The following is a 21,070-nucleotide window of genomic DNA, read 5'->3' on the forward strand; positions in this document are numbered from 1 at the left end:
AGGAGCCTGCAGGGAACATAGAGCAATGCAAGCCTGGAGAAAAGGCCCGGATGGCCCCCGGAAGACCCCTTCGGACAGCATGTGAGTAGATACTGTGTACTGTGCTCTCCCTTCCCAAATATTGATTCATCCATCGAGCATTTATTAAACATCTCCCAAATTGTTTATTGAAGCACTAGACTGCAGGCACTAGACTAGCATTAAAAAAATACCTTTTTTTTTTTTTTTTTTTTTTGAGACAGAGTCTTACTCTTCACCCACTGCACCGGAGTGCTGGAGTGCAGTGGCACGATCTCGGCTCACTACAACCTCTGCCTCCCAGGTTCAAGCGAGTCTCCTGCCTCAGCCTCCTGAGTAGCTGGGATTACAGGCACACGCCACCATGCCCAGCTAATTTTTGTATTTTTAGTAGAAAGAGGGTTTCACCTTGTTGGCCAGGCTGGTCTCAAACTCCTGACCTCAGGTGATCCACCTGCCTTGGCCTCCCAAAGTGCTGGAATTACAGGCGTGAGCCACCAGGCCAGTTTCAAAATACCTTTTTGAATAAGCATTATCCTTTTCAAAAAAATTAAAAAAAATTTAATAGAGACAGGATCTTATTATATTGCCCTGCTGGTCTCCAACTCCTGGGCTCAAGCTGTTCTCCCATCTCAGCCTCCCAAAGTGCTGAGATTACAGGCATGGGCCACCGCACTCGGCCTGAACAAGCATTATAGTGTTGCTTCCTGGCCTGTGAGCAGGAACCTTATCTGAGGAAAGAGAAACCTCCATCCTGGCTCTTAGGAAAGCTCCCCTGCCAGCCCCAGGGAGTTCTCAGTACAATCTAGGAGACAGAAAAACCCAATGATAGATTGGTGTGATTGATATTATTAGGGGAGCACAGGGGAAGAACAGGAAACTTACACTTTGTCAAGTGTAAGAAAGTATTCATGGAAGGCTTCCTGGAGGAAGTGATATCTAGGCTGAGACTTGAAAGATGAGTACACATTTATCTGGTGAAAGGAGTAGAAACAGAAAGAGTGTTCAGGCTGAGGAAACTGCTTGTGCAAAGTCCCAGAAGCTTCCTGTATCCTTGTGGGGACCCGATGGTGTCCGTTAAGCCCCGGACAGGGAAGCTGAGAGACTCTAGGCTTTCCAGATTCAGTTCCTTCACCCTGCTAGGGCTCTGCATCTTGAAATGCCTCTACTTTTGCTCATGGCTGGTTCTGAACTTTGTCCCAGCTGCAGGGTAGAGACAACACGTGCCCCAGCCTGCACATGGCAGGGGGTGGGGGGCGGAGCTCATGTCACAAGGCCCATGGGCTGGGCTCCGCAGAGGCTCTAGTGTTCCAAGACAGGGGTGCCATGAAAGCGTGGTTAGTACCCTGCAAAATGTTGAAGGGTAAAGCTGCCTGTGAAGCAAAGGGAAGGTGCAGGTTGGAGGAGGGGCGGAGCCAGGGGGTCTGCATTGGGCTGGCACTGGGGAGGGGCCTTCAGAGCCACAGGGAGAGCAACGCTGGTGGGACTGGCTGGGGAGCCTGCTGCGTGTGCGCTTTCCTAAGAGCCAGAATGGAGCTTTCTCTTTCCCCAAATAAGCCTCCTGTTCACAGGCAGGCATCTGCCCGGCTTCAGGAAAACAGCAGCCGCGTGACGGCCTGGAGGAGGGTGGTGTGGGGAGGCATGAAGGGGGTGCCTTCTGGGGACAGGTTCCAGGGGTTTATGTCACTGGGGAGGTGGGTCACAGAGGGATTTGGTGAGGGAAAAGATGCTGGGGTTGGGCAGGGGCAGGAGATTGTAGAATGGAACTTGACTCCATGCTGCCAGGAAGCCCTCGGGCTACAGCCACGTGGCTGGGCACGTGGCAGGACATTGCCAGACCCACCAGCAGAAGCAGGTTTGGGAAGCCAGGGATGGTGGGAATCAGTGCTCAGGCTCAACTGCTCCTCGGAATTACACCAGTGTTTCCAAGCTGCAGCAAATGGGCAGAGAGGGCTGGTGTGTGTGTGTGTGTGTGTGTGTCTGTGTGTGTCTGTGTATGTAACAGAATGGAGGAGGCAGAGAAAGAAAGGCCAGAAGCTTTTGTCTCCCACCCAGGCCTGCCTTGAGAAGTCACCTGAATCGAGGAAAATGGATTCCTCAGGGCCTGGGGTGGGAGGGCGCAGTGAGGAGAGTGGGAGGCTTCCTGTGCTGTGAGACGCTGCTGCCTGCTGGGTGCTAACAGCTGGGGACAGGGATGGGCATGAGAGGGCCCAACAGCTCCTTGCTTGCTGGTGGGGAAGCCTGGCCTCTGGGAATGGTCCTATTTTCCAGGATTTGGCATTGGAGAGCTGGACAAAGATGAAGGGACATGGCAAATCCTTGGCTGGGGTGCCAGGGGCTGGAGGCTGTATTGAGTAGCAGGAGTGGAGGGCCCAGGGCAGTCCTGGCCAGGGCTGGCTGGGAAGAAGGCCTGGTTTTAGCCACAACTGGGGCACAGGCCGACGGCTGGAGCTTGCTGGTGGTCTGCCCCTTGCACAGCGGGGAAAACGCTGCCGTCTGTGAGTAGTGAACCGCGGGAGCTCCTCGCAGGCTGCTGGCCTATGGAAGAGGTCTGCGGAGGTCGCCAGACAGCCTAGGGTGGGACATGGATGGGGCGGCTTGACAGTGACAAGGGGCTGCAGAGGACGGGCTGGGGGGCACTGGTTGGAGGAGGTGGGGACTTGGAGGAACTCTGATGATAAGAGGGGACTGAGTGGGCCGCCAACCATGACAGTTGAGAGATGAAATGATGGGGAAGGACTTTGGTTTGAAGAAAGGCTGAAAGAGGGAACTGCGTGCAAAAAGCAGGGCTGGGAATTGAGGAAACCTCCCCAGCAAAGCTCCTGCCTCTGCCTGAAACAGTTCACTGAGTGTGAGCAGGGCGGGAGCTGTGGGGGTCCAATTTCATTTGACACCCACATTTTTGTCTAAGACCCTTCCCCTGCAATCAACACTACACCTTGGAATTCGCACAGTCCAGCCTGGTTGAGGCTTCCAGGCTGAGCTGGCTTTTTCTCCCAAGGCAGAAAGGGCATTGGCTCCAGCTTACAGGCTGAGCAGCCACCCTCTCCTGCTTCATGACTTTGGGTGGGAGGGAGTTCTGTCTTCCTACTCCTTGCTCCACCGGGGCTATGCCTCCTGCCAGGACAGGTGAAAGGTGATGTCAACTGGCATCTGGCACTCAGCTGGTCTCTGGAGATAGGTGGAGGGAAAAGGGTGTCTGTGAGAGAGACCCTGGCCTGCCGTGGGAACCATGCAGAGAGCTCATGTTACGATTTTCTCTGGCGCAGGGGCTCTCTTTGGCACACAGAAGATGCGGTAAGGCTCTTTAATGCCAAACATGTGGAGGAAGAACATATGTGAGCACGGTTTAGTTTCTCTCCTAAATATGTATTCAAATAAGTACTTTCTGGTTTATGGAGGGTGATTTCTAACCAGAAATGAGAAGCAAGTAGCCCTGTCAGTCGTTGTGAACCTCTTGGCTAGCTCTGGGTAGATGTAGAAAGGGGTGGAAGAAGCATCCTCCAACGATCGAGCACTTCCTGTACATTGACCAGGTAGGTAGGCACGTTGATCACAAACACCTTGATGGACAGCTTCCAAGTATATGTATTCATAGATGAGAAGCATGCTTCAGACAATACAAAATTCATTTTTAACCCGGCTTTCTTTTGGCAGTCAATTTCTCTTCCTAATCATATTTTGCATAAACTAATATTAGAGTGGATTTGCATTTTCAGAGCACAAGATGGAGGAGTGGTGGAGGCGGTTCAGGTAGGCGGCATGCCAGTCTGGGCTTCAAAAATTGTCCAGAGGTAACTGAGGAGTTGAATCAAACCAGACTGAGCTGACTACTGTAACACTAGCAGTCATGATCATCCTGGCTGGGTGCGGTGGCTCTCACCTGTAATCCCAATACTTTGGGAGGTCAAGGCAGGCAGATCACCCGAGGTCAGAAGTTCGAGACCAGCCTGGCCAAGGTGGTGAAACCCCTTCTCTACTAAAAATACAAAAATTAGCCGGGCATGGTGGCGTGCACCTGTAGTCCCAGCTACTTGGGAGGCTGAGGCAGAATTGCTTGAACCCAGGAGGTGGAGGCTGCAGTGAGCTGAGATTGCATCACTGCACTCCAGCCTGGGCAACAGGGGGAGACTCCAAAAAAAAAAAAAAAAAAAAATTATCCTGATGAAACCAGCCTTGAATATGGAAAGTGTCTTCTAAGGACCACTCAGGTTATAGATGTTATACCTTAGAATCTCTCTATTTTACAGAGGGGTAAATTGAGGCAGAGAACCCAAAGAAGGCTTAGGGACGATTTTCTAGGCTACTGTCTTCATGGTGTTTCTTTCAGAGATCAGCAGCTATTACTGAACTCCAGGAGGCAACAGGAGGGAGGTGGGATGGAGGTGGGGACCCGCTGAAGAAGGCCTAGTTGGGAGACAGGTAAGGTGGTACAGGTACCCACCCCACAACTCATTAAGGGCCATGGAGGGAGGAAGGCTCTCAAATGCCACGAAAATTCCCAAGGCAGCAGAGGGCTCGTATGGAAACGCCGGTTCTTCGTTCCTACCCACCCCCTGACTGCCCCTACCGTCGCCTCCCCATGGGCAAGTGGTGAGGACCTGGGTTTACAACCACACTTTCTCTTCCAACTAGCATCCCTTCCAGGGCGCACTAGGATGCCTCTCAGAGGTTCTTCCCTGCCTCCCGAAGGAAAGGGGAAAACCCCGTGGGCGTCCGGGGAGATTTTGCGCCTAGCCAGGTGGAGGGACCTGCACCACCCAGACCAGCGAGCCGAGACCCTCCTCGCGGCGTCCCTGCAGGAGGGGCGGAGGAGCGCGGGCGGCGGGCGGGAGCGGTGCGGAGGGGCGGGGTCTGCGGAGCGGCGGGGTCTGCGGAGCGTCCAATCCCCTTCTTCTCCAGCCCGCCCCCTCCCCGCCCCCCGAACGCTTTCCACCAACCGCGCGCAGCAGTGGGCGGGGCCCGTCACGGCCGTCGTCTTGGGTACGATTTTTTCTCCCCCCTTTTTTACCCTCCCTTTTTTTTCTTTTTTTTTTCGCCTATCCTTTTTTTGTGAATGAAAAAAGGAGGTCGCGAACGGTCCCCGGGACTGCAGCGCCAGGCGTCTTCGCGGCAGCGCCTTCGCCGCGGGCCTGGGCGCGTAGCGGCGGCGGCCTCGCCCCTCTCCCGGCGCCCCTGCGCGCCGCCCGCAGCCTCCGCAGCCCGGCTCCGCGCGCCGCCGTGACATTGGGCGCCCGGGGCGCGGGGCGATGCTGATCCGGAAGGGGCAGCGGCTGCAGTGCAGCGCGCGCGTCCGCTCCTGGGCCCACGTCCGGCCTGGGCTGCCCTGCCGGAGTTTCTGAGCGGCCGCGAGCCGGCCGGGAGGCTGGAGCCCAGCAGCCCCGCGGCGGCGCCGGCGTCGTCCCAACTTGCAGGCGCGGAGGGACCCTCGACATTTCACTAAAATGAGCGTGCTCAGCAGGAAAAGATGTGTTCCTCACGCTAGAAGCCACCCCGTCACATGTAGTGGTGTAAGTAGATGGCTGCTCGCGGTTATGGCGGGGTGGCCAGCGGCCCTTGCAGACGCGCCGCGTCGCCCTCCCGGCCCTGCTGCGCCCCTCGCTATGTTTCCTGGGCCCCGCTCTTCCCTGGGCTCTGGCTCTGGCAACTGGGTTCAGAGAGGCTGGAGACTAATCCTTTCCGGTGTGTCTAGGGAAAGGAAGATGACTCGATTGCCTCGGCGTGTCGTGCCCCTCCCCCTTCTCGATGTTTAACAAATTTTAAATTTCTATTTTGTGTGTATGCAGAGTAGCGTGTCAGAAAAAAAGAAACACGGTCCAGAGTGGTGGAAGTGATTCTGTTAAGAAAACAAAAACAAAACAACAGTGGAATTGGGGTGTTTTGCTGGCGGTTCTGGAGCTGGTTCTTTGAACTCAACTCCATTGCAGTCTATGTAACTGAGTTCTGTGAAACTACTGGGGAGATCCTTGGCGGTGTTTGGTGATGTGTCCACATTTCAGGTTTGAGGGGGCTTATCCTGTGTTTAGGCTTGTATTTCTTTAATATGACCATTCAGGGTCCCTTTGGGCCTTGCTTTCTGTTGGATCTGCACGGGGCTCCTTGCAATGCCAGCGACCCCCGTGGGAGCCTCCCCGAATTCGGAGTCCACTCTCTCTTTGTTCTTCTCCTTCCAATTTTCCCTTCCAATCCATCTCCCTTGATTTTACCTTCATTTTCAGGATTTTCCTCGCTTTCCCATTTTGTAAGATGATGTGGGATATTGGTTGCTAGGAGACAAGCCAGGCTCCCAGGGAGATTCTGTTGTTTCCTTGACAACCAGACTAGGGCAGCCACAGATGAACAAGCCTCCTATCAGCTGTGGGAGGGAAAGGGGCCCTTTCTGAGCTCTGCAAAGAGTGTGTGTAGGGGTGTGGGGGTGGGACTGGGAGTGCACGAGGTTTGTAGCTAATTTCAGCACACCTTGGGTTTTGGCTTGCACCAAGTACAAAGAACTGGGAGAGCGGTGGGCAGGAGGCTGTTTTTGGAGAGGGGCACAGGGATCATGGAACAGGGATGGAAGGAGCACATACCAGTGACTTTGCGATTGTCATGGAAGAGGAGTGAGTTGGGGGTTGTGATGCCCAGGGCCGGGTGGTGAGGAGGTCATAGTTTGTGGAGGTTGATTGAGTGGGGATGAGGCAATTGAGGGAGAGTCTGGAGTCATGGAAGAAGAGAGAGCCGGAGGGAGAGGGGAAGTTGAGAAGCTCACTAAGTGGGCTGTATCACCATACATCAGCCATGATACAACATCAGCAACATCCTAGGGCAAAAATTGTATTCCTCTTGGCACGCTCTCTCCAGGATAGGATCCTCATTTAAGACAGGCCTGATTAGACTAAGAGTTCTCCCAGCTGAATTGGGCCGGTCTGTATCTTAAAGAGAGATATAATTACACATATAGATATGCAATCTAGCATTATATAATACCACATTACATAAGAAGACAAACACCTCCTTTCAGCCCAGCTTCTCTTGGCACAAATTAACCACGGTTCAGGAGACTCTTCCAGTACCTTCATACCCATTTCCCAGAGTGGGAGACTGATATCCAGAAAAGTGAAGTGACTTGCCCCTTCCTAGATAGGACGGTGAACTTTGCCAGTCAGGCAGTTGGGACAGGGTAGAAAGGGTGAGATGATACAAATGGAGAGGCAGCTGAAGGACAAGCTGGGGATGGCTGAAGGGGCTGGGGAATGGAGGGAAGGGGTCATGCAGCTTGGGAAGCAACTCAGCAGGCCTGGTGTCTAAACTCATGGCACAGTATTTGTCAATTTCCACTTGTTGATTGGCTGACCCCTGCTTAACCCTAGAGGTGACATAGCACAAAGGGGGCACCAGTGTTTTCATCACAAAGTAGCTGAACTTGGCCCAGCACTGCTCTGCTGGTGTCTTGGCATTATTCTCATTGTCAAAGTGCTCCTGGATTTGAGAACTGACACCCCTCCATTATGCCTCCTCATTCTCCCGCTTCGGTCTACAGACCTATATGCTGCGAGAATCAAAACTTGAGAAAGAAGTTTTTTTGGCCCTTGGGTTTTAATCTTTATCCTCCAGCTGCACATATTTTATATTTGGGATTGTTATCTGTTTTGGTATTCGCTTGACAAAACAGAAACCACAGCCCAGGTGCCACCTCCTAGTGCCAGCACATCCCTCAACTTGAGACCAGGAACTGTGAAAGTGGGGTTCCCGGTCCTCAGCTCAGGAGAGAGAATTGGGAGGAGGAAGCCTGTGTTTAGAATAACAGTTCTCTGGGCCAGGTGTGATGGCTCACGCCTGTAATCCCAGCACTTTGGGAGGCCAAGGCGGGCAGATCACTTATGGTCAGGAGTTCGAGACCAGCCTGGCCAACATAGTGAAACCCCATATCTACTAAAAATACAGAATTAGCCAGCATACTGGCACACACCTGTAATCCCAGCTACTTGGGAAGCTGAGGCAGGAGAATCACTTGAACCCAGGAGGCGGAGGCTGCAGTGAGCCGAGATCGTGCCATTGCACTCCAGCCTGGGTGTCAAGAGCAAAACTCAGTCTCAAAACAAAAGCAAAAACAAAAAACAGTTCTGTGCTGAGGGAGGGTGAGGAGAGACAGGGGATGATACAGTTTCCCTGGAGACCGCGAGGGCACTGCATGGAGACCTCGTTGAAGGGTCCAGATCCTGTAACATTCCAAAAAGGAGGAGGAGGTTGTCTCATTGAGAAGTCCTTGCTGCACTTTTTGCTTAGGTTGCTGAGATGCATCCACTCGCGCGAATCCCAGTTGCTATCGTTACTTGGATATTTCAGTCTGCATCCCTGCATGCTGGCATCCAGTTACAGCCCAGCAGGAATGGAGCCTCCCTGTTGCTGCTGGTGGCCTGGCTCTGGGATGGATGGCTCAGCAGCCAGGGTGCCTGGGCAGCCTCCAGGACTCAGCTCAGCCTTCCTTGGCCTAGGAGGGATGACTCTGGGCGCTAAAGTCCCCCCAGACAACTTTCATACACACAGGGAATGTGAGTGGGGCGGGCAGATGATGCTGGCGAAACCAAGCTTCCTAGTAACGCCGGCCCTGCCCCTGCTCCCTAATCCCAAGAGGGTGGATGCCGAGGCCAGGGCCTCCTGGCGACAGATTTTTAAACACGAACATGACATTTGACTACAGAAGTGCTTTCTGTTTGGTCATTCAAGCCATCCCTCTCTGGGGGTTGAGAAGCCACTTCCTCTCTGCTCAACATCGAAGGCAACTGAAGCAAGAATTTGCCCAGAAATGTAGGCTCAAGTTTCTGATCCTTTGCTTCCTGGCAACCCCATCACCCATGGAGCCAGTTTAGTGAATATCACCCAGGAGTGCCAGCTGCCTGGGATCGTCAGCCTGAGAATCGTCCTCCCTAGGAATGGGAAGGGTAGAAGAGGGTGGAGGTGGATCTCACTCTCTCTGAGGCTGGGGGCAGGGTGCCGGGAGGACAGCCCCACATCGGGGAAGTAGAGGCCCATTGGCCACTGACAGTACCATCACAGGCCTGTGGTTCCCCTCACCCCCATCTCAAAGCTGGACCCGTAGCTGAGCATGACACATGGGCAACAGGACAGACCCGTAGTAGAGAAAGGGAGGCCCCTGGGCTGGTCAGGCGCATCCAGGAACCTCCCCATCCCAGAGAGGCTGGGAGGAATTGCATCTCCATAAAGGGGGCTGGGGTCTGGGGTTGAAGGATGCACTTAGGCAGGCTAGGACTTAGAAATCCACCACCACCAGAGAGGGCGAGGCAAAGAGTGGAGGCCGGGAGAGCCGCTGCCCAGTTCTGACAAGTCCATTAAATTTTAAAGTGCTCTGCCCCCAGGCATGCTGGGAAGGGGTGGGGACCTGGCCGACTCTGCTTCTCTCAGCTGTTTGTTGTTCTGCTGCCACTGCCCTGCTGGGGAAGAAAGAGGAGAGCAGATGAGGAGTGAGCTGCCCTCTCTGGAGAGGGGACAGGGCAGGGCCTCGGCAGGCCCCACTGGTGATCTCGTGCAGGTCTCCTCCATCCAGACGCACAGCTGGAGGATGGTGGGAGCAGGAAGGGGACGGGTGGCCCATCTGGTGGCACTGCTCCTCTCAGCCTGAATGGGCTTCTGGCCTCTTGGACCCTCGCAGAGCTCTTGCCCAGAACGTTGCCTGCTCCTCCTTCCTCCTATCAGCTCCGGGGCTTGCAGAGGGGCAGCCTGACTGAGGAGAGCTGCGGGTGCTGGCCCTGGCCCATGGCGAGCTGGCATGCCATGCCGTCCTGACCGCCTCCCTCCTCTCCCTCAGGTCCCGTTTAATGGATTCTGACATGGATTATGAAAGGCCAAACGTAGAGACCATCAAGTGCGTTGTGGTGGGGGACAACGCCGTGGGCAAGACTAGGCTCATCTGTGCCCGTGCTTGCAATGCCACCCTCACCCAGTACCAGCTGCTGGCCACGCATGTGCCCACAGTGTGGGCCATCGACCAATATCGTGTGTGCCAGGAGGTAAGGCTGCAGGGCTACCTGGCTGGGGATCCAAGCCATGAGTCTGGGCTTGGGGGCTTCCTGAGGCACAGCTTGGTGTCTCCAGAGCTCACAGGAGCCCTGCAGGGGTGGGACAGGGTGGGGTAGGGGCAGCTGAAGAGGAAGGAGACCCTGGAGAGAGGTTTGAGCCAAGCCTGCCCCAGGGGAGCGTCTCTGGCTGGTTGTGTTTTCAGGGACTGAACTGGTGCCTGGGACTCCAGCTTTGTGTGGGGTACTGCATTGTATGTAGTCACAGCCCTAAGTAATGGGGAGCACTGGGGGACTGGGGCTTGGAAGAGATACAAGCTGAGAGGAGCAAAGAAGCTGGCAGCTGATAGCGAAAGACCAGAGGCTCACAAACATGCCGTTTGCAGGGAAAATGAGGAACAAGGGTCAGCTCCCGAAGAGGCCCCTTCCACACCCATAGCCATCCCTTAGGGTCTCTTCCACCTGCTTAGGGTCTCTTCCACCCCCTTAGGGTCTCTTCTACCCTCTTAGTGTCTCTTCCACCCGCTTAGGGTCTCTTCCACCCCCTTAGGGTCTCTTCTACCCTCTTAGTGTCTCTTCTGCCTGCTTAGGGTCTCTTCCACTCCTGGTCGGCTTGGAGGCCACCCTTGTTATTGATTCTATATAGATTTCATGTGGATGAAAGTTGTGCAGGATGCACAGTGGGTAATGCCAGCCCTGTCCCTCCCTCCCCGGTGCTGTCTGGAGCCTCCAGGTGTCAGCCGGCACCTATCCTGAGCTGGCACACAGAGGGCCCCAAAACTGCTGCCTTCGAGTCCCAGTCTTCCTCCCCTGTCCCAGGTGCTGGAACGCTCCCGAGACGTGGTAGATGATGTCAGCGTCTCTCTGCGCCTCTGGGACACCTTTGGAGACCACCACAAAGACCGTCGCTTTGCTTATGGGAGGTAGGGAAGGCCTCTGGCCGCCTGCAGAGAACCAACGGGGTGGGTTTTTTCCTGCTTTTCCAGGAACCAAGCACCTCTGTGAAATTTCAGCTGGCAAGAAGGAGTGGAGAAAACAGCTCTGGCAGAGCCTCGTGGGGGCTGGGGCAGCCTGGGGCAGGGAAGGGAGCCTGGGCCCGGGATCAGGAAGCCTGGATTGAGTTCCAGCTCTGTGCCTAGTGGCTCTGAGATGATGTTTCTCAGTTGTGAAGTGGTACAAATGGCCATTTCTAACTCACAAGATAGCTGTGAGGCCAAAACAAGTCTTGAGCTCTAAAATGCCACATAAATTGGAGGTATTGTTATTCTATGTTTTGTGTAAGAACACGTGAGCAGATACCTAAACCAGGTGTGGGAGTGTATGGGGCTGGGGTGGGGCAGATGTTCTAGGACCAGGTCAGCTACTGCTTGCTTCTCTGCTCATAACCTTACTCTCCCACCCGCAGATCGGACGTGGTGGTTCTGTGCTTCTCCATTGCCAACCCCAATTCCCTCCACCATGTCAAGACCATGTGGTACCCAGAAATCAAGCACTTCTGCCCCCGAGCACCTGTCATCTTGGTGGGCTGCCAGTTGGACCTGCGCTACGCTGACCTGGAGGCTGTCAACAGGGCTAGGCGACCCTTGGCTAGGTAGGAGGTGCTGGTACCAACGAGACAAACAGGGATGGATACCTCACCATGGCTCCCTGCTCAGCCCTGGGGGAATTCCACTGAGCCTCATGTCTCTCCCTCCATTTGGAGCAAGCTTGCATCGGGAGTCAACAAGCATGCTCATTCATTCATTTATTCGTATACCTGTTGCACACCTCTGGTGTGGGCAGTGCTGTGTAAAACACCATGAAGAAAGACAAAGAGGAAGAGGTGATATTTGCATGAAAAAGTCCTATAATTTTGCTGAGGGATACACTAAATATGTGAGCATGTTAAATATCCCTGTGAAGCATTGCCTGCTAGTTGCCAGAGAGGCAGTGCTGTCACGGCTTTGCACTGGAGCGGTCACTGGGGCCTGGCATAGTAGGGAAAGCTTTCTGGAAGAAGGAGGGCTTGGGGTGGACCTTGAAGGAGCTTGATGGGATTTGGCCAGACAGAGCAGGGCAGGAGTGGGTGGGGACTGGCACCCAGACCCTGAGCAGAGTCCCTCCAGCCTGTGGAAGAACAGGCAGCTCCCTCCACCACCAACACAAGCTTGGTTTCCTTCTTGAACCCACCAGGCCCATCAAACCTAACGAAATCCTGCCCCCAGAGAAGGGTCGGGAGGTGGCCAAGGAGCTGGGCATCCCCTACTATGAGACCAGCGTGGTGGCCCAGTTCGGTATCAAGGACGTCTTTGACAACGCCATCCGAGCTGCACTCATCTCCCGCCGCCACCTGCAGTTCTGGAAGTCCCACCTCCGCAACGTGCAGCGGCCTCTGCTGCAGGCACCCTTCCTACCCCCCAAGCCACCGCCCCCCATCATCGTGGTGCCCGACCCCCCCTCCAGCAGCGAGGAGTGCCCCGCCCACCTCCTGGAGGACCCGCTCTGCGCGGACGTCATCCTGGTGCTGCAGGAGCGGGTGCGCATCTTTGCCCACAAGATCTACCTCTCCACCTCTTCCTCCAAGTTCTATGACCTGTTCCTCATGGACCTGAGTGAGGGGGAGCTGGGGGGCCCCTCGGGGCCAGGGGGCGCCTGCCCAGAGGACCACCAGGGCCACCCTGATCAACACCACCATCATCACCATCACCACCATGGGCGAGACTTCCTGCTCCGAGCAGCCAGCTTTGACGTATGCGAGAGCGTGGATGAGGCTGGGGGCTCCGGTCCTGCTGGCCTCCGTGCTTCCACCAGCGACGGGATCTTACGGGGCAACGGAACAGGGTACCTGCCGGGCAGGGGTCGTGTGCTCTCTTCCTGGAGCCGAGCTTTTGTGAGCATCCAGGAAGAGATGGCAGAAGATCCTCTCACCTACAAATCCCGGCTGATGGTGGTGGTGAAGATGGACAGCTCCATCCAGCCGGGGCCCTTCCGGGCGGTCCTCAAGTACCTGTACACGGGGGAGCTGGACGAGAACGAGCGTGACCTCATGCACATTGCCCACATTGCTGAGCTGCTCGAGGTCTTTGATCTCCGCATGATGGTGGCCAATATTCTCAACAATGAGGCCTTCATGAACCAGGAGATCACCAAGGCCTTCCATGTCCGTCGGACCAACCGGGTTAAGGAGTGTTTGGCAAAAGGCACCTTCTCAGGTATGAAACATGCTTGGAAGGCGAGGGGTTCTGCATTGGTGCTATTAGCATTGCCTGTCGGTCTTAGCTCCTGGTGTCCTGGAGCTGCGGCTGCCATGCTCTTGAAGCCTGGTTTTCCCCAGCTGGGAGCGGGGTTGTTACATGCCCCGAATCTTCTGGGTTCAGGAGGAGGCTCCGTGGCTCCCCTTGGGGCTCGTTCTCCCACCTTCTTTCATCGGTCCTCCTGTGATGCTTCTTCTGGACAGATGTGACCTTCATCCTGGATGATGGCACCATCAGCGCCCACAAGCCCCTGTTGATTTCCAGCTGTGACTGGATGGCTGCCATGTTCGGGGGGCCATTTGTGGAGAGCTCCACCCGGGAGGTAAGGCTGAGGACACAAAGCGGGGAAGGAGGGAGTGAGACATTGGCACCCTTTACATCTGAGGCACTGCCATTCAGGGTACTTTCTTCATCGCTGACTTTGTGCTAACCACAGGGTGATGGGCCCAAGAGAGGTTGATGAGGTGGTTCCTGGAGCTAAGGATTATGCAATACACCAGGAGAGGGAATTACACTAACACCTCAACGTGAGAGTTTAGAAAGCACTTTCGGTTCATCATCTCATTGAATTCACACGCAACTTACACATGTGCCACTCCTACCGTATACTTAGGAAAGGGAGCCCCTGAGAAGTTAAGTGACTTGTATGAAGTTGGAAGTAGAGTTAGGACTTGAACTCAGGACTTCCATTCCTTGGCTCTTTACGCTGTACCTTACTGCCTCCCTGACCCACCTGAAACAACTGGATCCATCACTGTTTTAAAAGGTAGGTTTTATTATTATTGAGGTGTAGAGAGGCCCACAGATTGCGAGATGGCTGTCATTGATAAGACAACTTGTTACAGATCCCAAGAAGACGGGGCATGCCACACCACCATGGCTGGGGGTCACATGGGGAAGCTCTGGGGTCAATCAGGAGGCAGAGGGTTTCCATGGGAGGGAATGGGCGAGGCAGGTTGAGCAGGTTTAGGATTAGCTGGTTTGAATAATGTTAGCAGGCTCTGGGGCCTGGGGGCTGTCTGTAGTTGTCTGTCACCTGGCTCTAGGGGGATTCAGGCAGGAGAATAGTGGCCTGGAGTGTGAGAGCCCATAGGGGAGGTGGTGGACTGTGGGCTCTGGATTGGTTGGTTTGCATATGAAAGGCACGCTTGCAGGCAACTCCTTCACTATTTCTAGGACCTAGCCAGCGCTGGGGAAGGCAGTCCCTATAGGGCCAGCAAGGCTTTAGTTGTCAAAGCATCAAAATACAGAAAACAGGCCTAGGTGGTGGCTCACACCTGTAATCCCAGCACTTTGAAGGGCTGAGGTGGGAGGATTGCCTGAGCCCAGGAGTTTGAGACCTGCCTGGGAAACACAGGTACCATCTCCACAAAAAAAAAAAAGAAGAAAGAGAGAGAGAAAGAAAAGAAGGAAGGAAGGGAGGGAGGAAGGAAGGGAAGGAAAAGCATACTTAATAGAACCACCTGCCCCTCTAATCAGTGCCCCTCCAGCTCTCATAATGCCACCACTTTCTCGTGCACCTAGACTGGAAACTTAGGGTTGGAAGAAGCCTATCAGTGTGTCCTTAGAAATATTCTCTTAGGTTTGGTCTCTTTTCCATTCCAAGCAGAGTAGCCTGGGCAGTAGCCCTTGGTGTGCTCTGAACTCCTGGACCTCAGTTGCCCATCACTGAGTGTCGAACCTTGTACTTAATGAGGTTCTACTTCTTGCAGGCGCGTGGAGTTCTGAACATCCACACAGTTTTCCCTGCTGCTCTGTAACTGCTTCTGAGCGCAGGGACTGGGTCTTTTTCCTTCTGCCAAAAACCCTGTCAGCGCCAGTCTCTTAGGAAGTGCTCACCAAATGCTTGAATGAAAAACAGAACCAAGCACGAGGCTGCATCACATCCTGTGATGTGGAATGTGCATTTTCTAAGATTTCTGGGAAGGAATTACTTAAGGAAGGCTAAGTGGAAGCGTTGGGAGTTGGTCTCTGAAGTGGGAGTAGGATTTGGATATACAAAATGTGAGACTAGGAGCTCTCACGGGCCCCAGGGGCCTGCCAGCCCCAGGCACTTCTCGGTACTATAGACGCCAGCTTTAAAGCTCTAGCCAGTTCCCAGCACAGCCTGGAGGGCCTGATGAGAAGGCAGTTTGTGTTGCAGCACTGCTCTCCAGAGATCCTGGAGGCCCCAAGCAGCAGCTTTGAGCAGACAGAAAGAAGTCAGCTGCCATGGGCCTTACTTATTCTGTATCCCACTTCTGTTCCCTGCAGGGATGGGAGGGGCTGGGCTGTAGGTTGAGGTGACCAGAAGGCCTCCTTCAAGCATCCCGCGAGCAAGAGCGGCTTCCAGAGGGTGCCAGTGAGTAGTATCCAGGTCCCTTTGGAAGAATTTAGAAGCTGGACGCCATGACTTGTGCCTATAGTCCCAGCCACTGAGGAGGCTGAGGCCGGAGGAATGCTTAAGACCAGGAGTTTGAGACCAGCCTGGATGGCATAACAAGACCCTGTTTCTAAAAATAAACACATAAATGATAGTAGAGTCCTGTACTCTGGTGCTGTAAGCAAACTGGGGCTCGGCACAGGTTGTCACTCTAGGGGCCAGGTGTTGGGGTGGTCTTAGCAGATACACACACAGCACAGGGAAGGCTGCCTGTCTCAGGGAGCCCGGGTATGAGGCCAGAGCTCTTCAGTTCCTCAGGGTTGAGTTCCTCTTCTCCTAAGCAGGACCTCATTGCTATCCGCTCGCTACTTCCCGCCCCAGGTGGTGTTTCCCTACACAAGCAAGAGCTGCATGCGGGCCGTGCTAGAATACCTCTACACGGGCATGTTCACCTCCAGCCCCGACCTGGATGACATGAAGCTCATCATCCTAGCCAACCGTCTCTGCCTGCCACACCTGGTTGCCCTCACAGGTAACTAAGCGGCGCGCTTGGGGACCTCCCCACAGGAGAGGCCAGGGAAACCCCAAGGTGCGATGTTCTCCTCTTACCTGTCTCCTCCTTGGGGACAAGCCGATGTCCAAAGGACTAAGCATACATGAAATGGAATCTGTTGACGGGCACAGAGTTCTGGATGAGGACATAGAGTGAAGAAGGGTGTGTGCGGGGCCTGTTTGATGGGGTCACCTGAGAGGCTGTCTCCAAAGGCGATTTCAGCCCAACAAAATGGAACATAAGGCTGGGCACAATGGCCCATGCCTGTAATCCCAGCACTTTGGGAGGCCAAGGCGGGTGGATCACTTGAGGCCAGGAGTTCAAGACCAGCCTAGCCAACATGGTGAAACCCCGTCTCTACTAAAAATATAAAAATTAGCCATGTTTGGTGGTGGGCACCTGTAATCCCAGCTACTTGGGAGGCTGAGGCAGGAGAATTGCTTGAACGTGGGAGGTGGCGGTTGCAGTGAGCCGAATTTGCGCCACTGCACTCCAGCCTGGGTGACAAAGCGAAATTGCATCTCAAAAACAAACAAAAAGTGGACGATGACAGTGCTTTATGGTCTTTGCTTGACTTCACTTGGACAAGCTTAAGAAGTCAAAAAAGAACAGAACACAATTCCCACATTTCTACCCTGTGGTTCTCCTTCTTCCTTTCCTTTTATTTTCCTTCTTCTTCTTTTGCCTTTTTGCTTCTTCCCCTAACTTTGACATCACCTTCTCTTCCTCCTTCCAGAAACAGCACACAAACATCCCTGCCGCTCCTTAGTCCCTGCACGGATTGTGCGAGCTGGAGCTCAGCTTTTAGTGTGGACCAATCTCAGGGGCTCTCTGAGGTGGAGCAAGAACTGAGTCATGGGGGAAAGCCGGTGGCAGGCAGTCGGGGTCCAAGGAGCCAGGGAAGAGAAGTGGTACTCATGGGGTGAAGGGAGCCTGGGGCCAGAGACCCAGGCAGGCAGACGGCTCTTGTTCATGTTGGAGTTGGCATTTGAGTTGGTGGTGGTGGTGGCATGGGTACCAGTGCTGGTGTTGATGCCGAGGTTAATATTCTTGCATAGGTTGGGGGGCAGAGAGCAGATCCTCACATACTGAGTTAAGGTTCAGGGAAGGACCCAGTGTCAGAGCTGCTGAGGTCCAGGCAGATGATCAAGATCGAGGTTCAGATAGGAGGGAAAACAGCAATCCTCTAAGGAAAAATGAATGATGAGGTGGGGCTGGGTTATGGAAAGAAGGCAGAAATCATTGATCAGAACCAGAATATTAAGAGCAGAGGCTGCAGAGGGAATCCAGGGGCCCCAGAAGGGGATACAGGGGACTTTGGGGCAGATAGTAAGAGAGGCTTCTGAAGATCCCAGCTACAACAGTGTATCTTTTTCTGCTCTCCATGAAACAATGGTGTGATCTTCCCAGAGCACATAAAACTTCAAATTCCTAGATGGAATAATTCCACTTTTAAAAGACTGTCTCCAAAGAAATGACCCAAAGGGGAAAAACGCATAAAGTTATTTCTAGAGGTTCATTTCGTCATGGCAGGCAATTGGAAGCAAGTCAGAGAAAAACCGTTGGTTAAGCACACACAGGCAGTTTTCACGTGGTGGTCATTAAAAATGTGAAACTGGACTGCTGCATGGAAAGGCTTATTGAAAATAATGTTAAGTAACTTTTCTTGAAATTATCGATACACACTAGGGAACATATACAAAAATGTTTATATCTGCCTTACTAAGGATCAGTGGAAGATGCCAAGTTTGATATAATTGGCGATGGTTTAAGTTTTGTGAGATATGCTTCCTGTGAGGCCATTAATTCAAGCTGAAAACTTTTATTCAGTAGAACACAAATACATAGAAGCACATTAAACATATGTTCAGGTCACTGAATTATTGTTGTTATTATGTTTTTTTTAGAGACAGGATCTTGCTCTGTCACCTAGACTGGAGTGCAGCAGCCTGATCATAGTTCACTGCAGCCTCAAATTCCTGGGCTCAAGTGATCATCCCAACTCAGCTCCCCAAGTGGCTTGGACTATGGGCCTGCTCATCACACCCAGCTAATTTTTAAATTTATTTTTATTTTTTATTTTTGACACAGAGTCTCACTCTGTCGCCCAGGCTGGAGCGCAGTGGTGTGATCCTGGCTCACTGCACCCTCTGCCTCCTGGGTTCAAGCAATTCTCCTGCCTCAGCCTCCTGAGTAGCTGGGACTACAGGTGCACGCCACCACACCCAGCTCATTTTTGTAATTTGAGATGGGGTTTTGCCATGTTGGCCAGGCTGGTCTTGAACTCCTGACCTCAAGTGATCCACCCGCCTTAGCCTCCCAAAGTGCTGGGATTACAGGCGTGAGCCACGGCACCTGGCCTAATTTTTAAATTTTTTGCAGAGATGAGGTCTCGCTGTGTTGCCTGAACTGGTCTTAAACTCCATCCTCAAGTGATCCTCCCATCTCAGCTACCCAAAGTGCTGTGATTACAGGCGTGGGCCACCAAGCCTGGCCTAGTTTAATGAATTATTATAAAGCAAAATGCCTTTCTAATCATGACCTATGTCAGGAACTAGAATCTTGCCGGCCACCAGAAGTCCTCTGCCTCTCCCTCCTCTCTCACAGACCCCTCTCTCCTCCCTAAGAGGAAGCCCTTTGCCTAGTACTCCTTTTTTTTATGGTACTTTTTATGGGCATATTTCCTTACTTTCCTTTATAGTTTTATCATCCAAGTGTGTGTCATTAAACACTACAGTATGGTTTTTTACATTATTTTTTACTTTTTAAAATTATTTTTGGAGATGGAATCTTAACTGTCACCTGGGCTGGAGCATAGTGGCGTGATCTTGGCTCACTGAAACTTTCACCTCCCAGGTTCAGGAGATTCTCATGCCCCAGTCGCCCGAGTAGCTGGGATTACAGGCACCTATCAACACGTCCAGCTAATTTTTGTATTTTTAATAGAGACGGGGTTTCACCATGTTGGCCAGGCTGGTCTCAAACTCCTGGCCTCAAGTGATCCACCCGCCCTGGCCTCCCAAAGTGCTGGGAGTATAGGCGTGAGCCACCGTGCCTGGCCGGTTGTTTGTTTTTGAAGTATTATTATGATCTCTTAGATCTGAACATTCTTGATTGGTTTCAGTTAATTGCAGTTATCCTCACTGAGGCTCAAATCCTGCACTCTTTGGCTTGGCTCGAGTCTTACGAGCTTCCTCTCTATCTGGAATGATGGGATGTTCTAGGTTCCTGTTGAACGTTCTGTGCCCTAGACCTGGAATCAGCCATTTCTCCAGAAGTCCTGGTTTCTTGTGTTGGAAGTGGAACTGGTATTTGTGTGCACTAGGAATGCTCATTGTACTGGGAAGACTGTTGTTTCTAGGTCTTTTCTGTGGGCAGAGCTGGGAAATATATTGATCTTTTTAAAGATAAGATACCACGAGTTTATACTGATGCTTCTAATTAAAATTCAGAACCAAAGGTGTTTACTTCTTCAATATAAATGTTTTAACTTAAAATGCAAGGTTAGTACACAATTTGTTACAAAATGTAAATTAAAGCAAACAACTAAACTTAACTCCTAGTTCTAACTCACAGTTCTCAGCCTTTTTCTGTGATCAGCAGACATGAGGTTTCACACACTCTCCCTTTTGTATCAGAGGCTGGTTCTATTGGGAACTTTGACCCTACCTATGTCAGATTATGTCGCAGGACATACGTAGTTTGAAAAATCCTCTTAAGATAATTCTAATGTCCTCCTACTCTTCCTACCCCACCCCGTTGAGGTCTTGCTCTCCTCCCTGGGGTCCCCCTGGTGGCAGCAGACTTCATAGCCTGGGGCCTTTCCGGGCCCGTGAGGACCTGCCTGGGCCCTGGTTTTCCTTGCCCTGCAGTGAGCTGGGGGACGTGGGGGGGCAGGGTGAGCGCGGGTCATGTGCTTCTTCAGCTGATTGGTGGCCGTGTGTGTCACAGAGCAGTACACAGTGACCGGGCTGATGGAAGCGACCCAGATGATGGTGGACATCGATGGGGACGTCCTTGTGTTCCTGGAACTGGCTCAGGTATCATGGCAGAGGAGGGAATCTACAACAGTCTCAATTCTACACTCTGCCTGCCCATTGGCTGTGAGTGGGAAGGGGTGGAAGGCAGTCTATGCGGGAGAACCTATCATCGGACTGGGCTCTTTGACTGTGCAGAGCCTATCTCCTCCTCCATGCCAGGAAGCAGCTGGGGAACTCCTGATGTACCCAGAGGGGAGCTGGCCAAGCGGGAAAGGAATGAGACTTTAGGCGGCAGTAGGGCTGGAGAGGGAACCCCAGGCTCAGGCTTACACATGGTTGCTGCCTGCCTGAGGTCATTTAAGGGGCAGTGAGGACTCTCCATCTGAAATTAACCGCTCACTCCCTTAATCCCAAACAGACAAGCCAAATCTCCCACACTGGCCTTCACCGTGCCAGAAATTCAGCCACCAAAGATTAGCGTGTAGAATGGAAGCATGGCTCACGCAGGGCTTGCAGACACCCCTGGGAAGGCAGCTCCCTCAGCTCATTGTCAGTGCCTTGGTACAGGCTGCCTTGGTCCTGGATGCGGAGGAGAGGCAAGTCACGTGGGGTGAGATCTGAGGAGGGCAGATGCAGTATGAAGCCACTACATAGGGCTCTGGAGTCTGCAGCGAGGATGCCAGGAGTGGGCAGAACAGAGGTGAGACGATGGTGGTGCTGGCGGTGGTGCCAAGGAGCCTGAGGCAGCATCATCCTTCTCAGTTTTGTGTGGCCTTGCCTCTGGCGCAGGCTCTCTAGGACTGCAGGGCCGCTGCCCGCCCTGCACCAGAGCTTCAGCTCTGAAGGCAGCTGGAGGTGTCTATGCAGACCTTCTCCCCTGGGGATTTCAGTACAGATGCTCTTCCCTTCTG

General features: G+C 53.2%; 1 protein-coding gene across 4 annotated transcripts in view; it reads left to right on the forward strand.

Annotated features, from left to right (window-relative positions):
* Nucleotides 1-21,070, forward strand: part of RHOBTB2 (Rho related BTB domain containing 2) — a 25,634-nt gene continuing 4,564 nt past the window's right edge. Inside the window, exons 1-8 of one of the 4 annotated variants that reach the window (XM_003902533.4) lie at nt 1-81; nt 9,824-10,025; nt 10,851-10,954; nt 11,437-11,622; nt 12,204-13,222; nt 13,468-13,586; nt 16,008-16,158; nt 20,131-20,219. In XM_003902533.4, coding sequence (XP_003902582.2) covers nt 26-81; nt 9,824-10,025; nt 10,851-10,954; nt 11,437-11,622; nt 12,204-13,222; nt 13,468-13,586; nt 16,008-16,158; nt 20,131-20,219 — 1,926 coding nt within the window. In that variant the 5' untranslated portion in view covers nt 1-25. Of the gene's footprint in view, nt 82-4,988; nt 5,529-5,557; nt 6,618-8,042; nt 9,548-9,823; nt 10,026-10,850; nt 10,955-11,436; nt 11,623-12,203; nt 13,223-13,467; nt 13,587-16,007; nt 16,159-20,130; nt 20,220-21,070 lie in introns of those variants that run through there. The other 3 variants (XM_021942131.2, XM_021942130.2, XM_021942132.2) reach the window with 3 other exon arrangements.

This window comes from Papio anubis, chromosome 8 (genome assembly GCF_008728515.1).
Source record: "Papio anubis isolate 15944 chromosome 8, Panubis1.0, whole genome shotgun sequence".
NCBI lineage: Eukaryota > Metazoa > Chordata > Mammalia > Primates > Cercopithecidae > Papio > Papio anubis.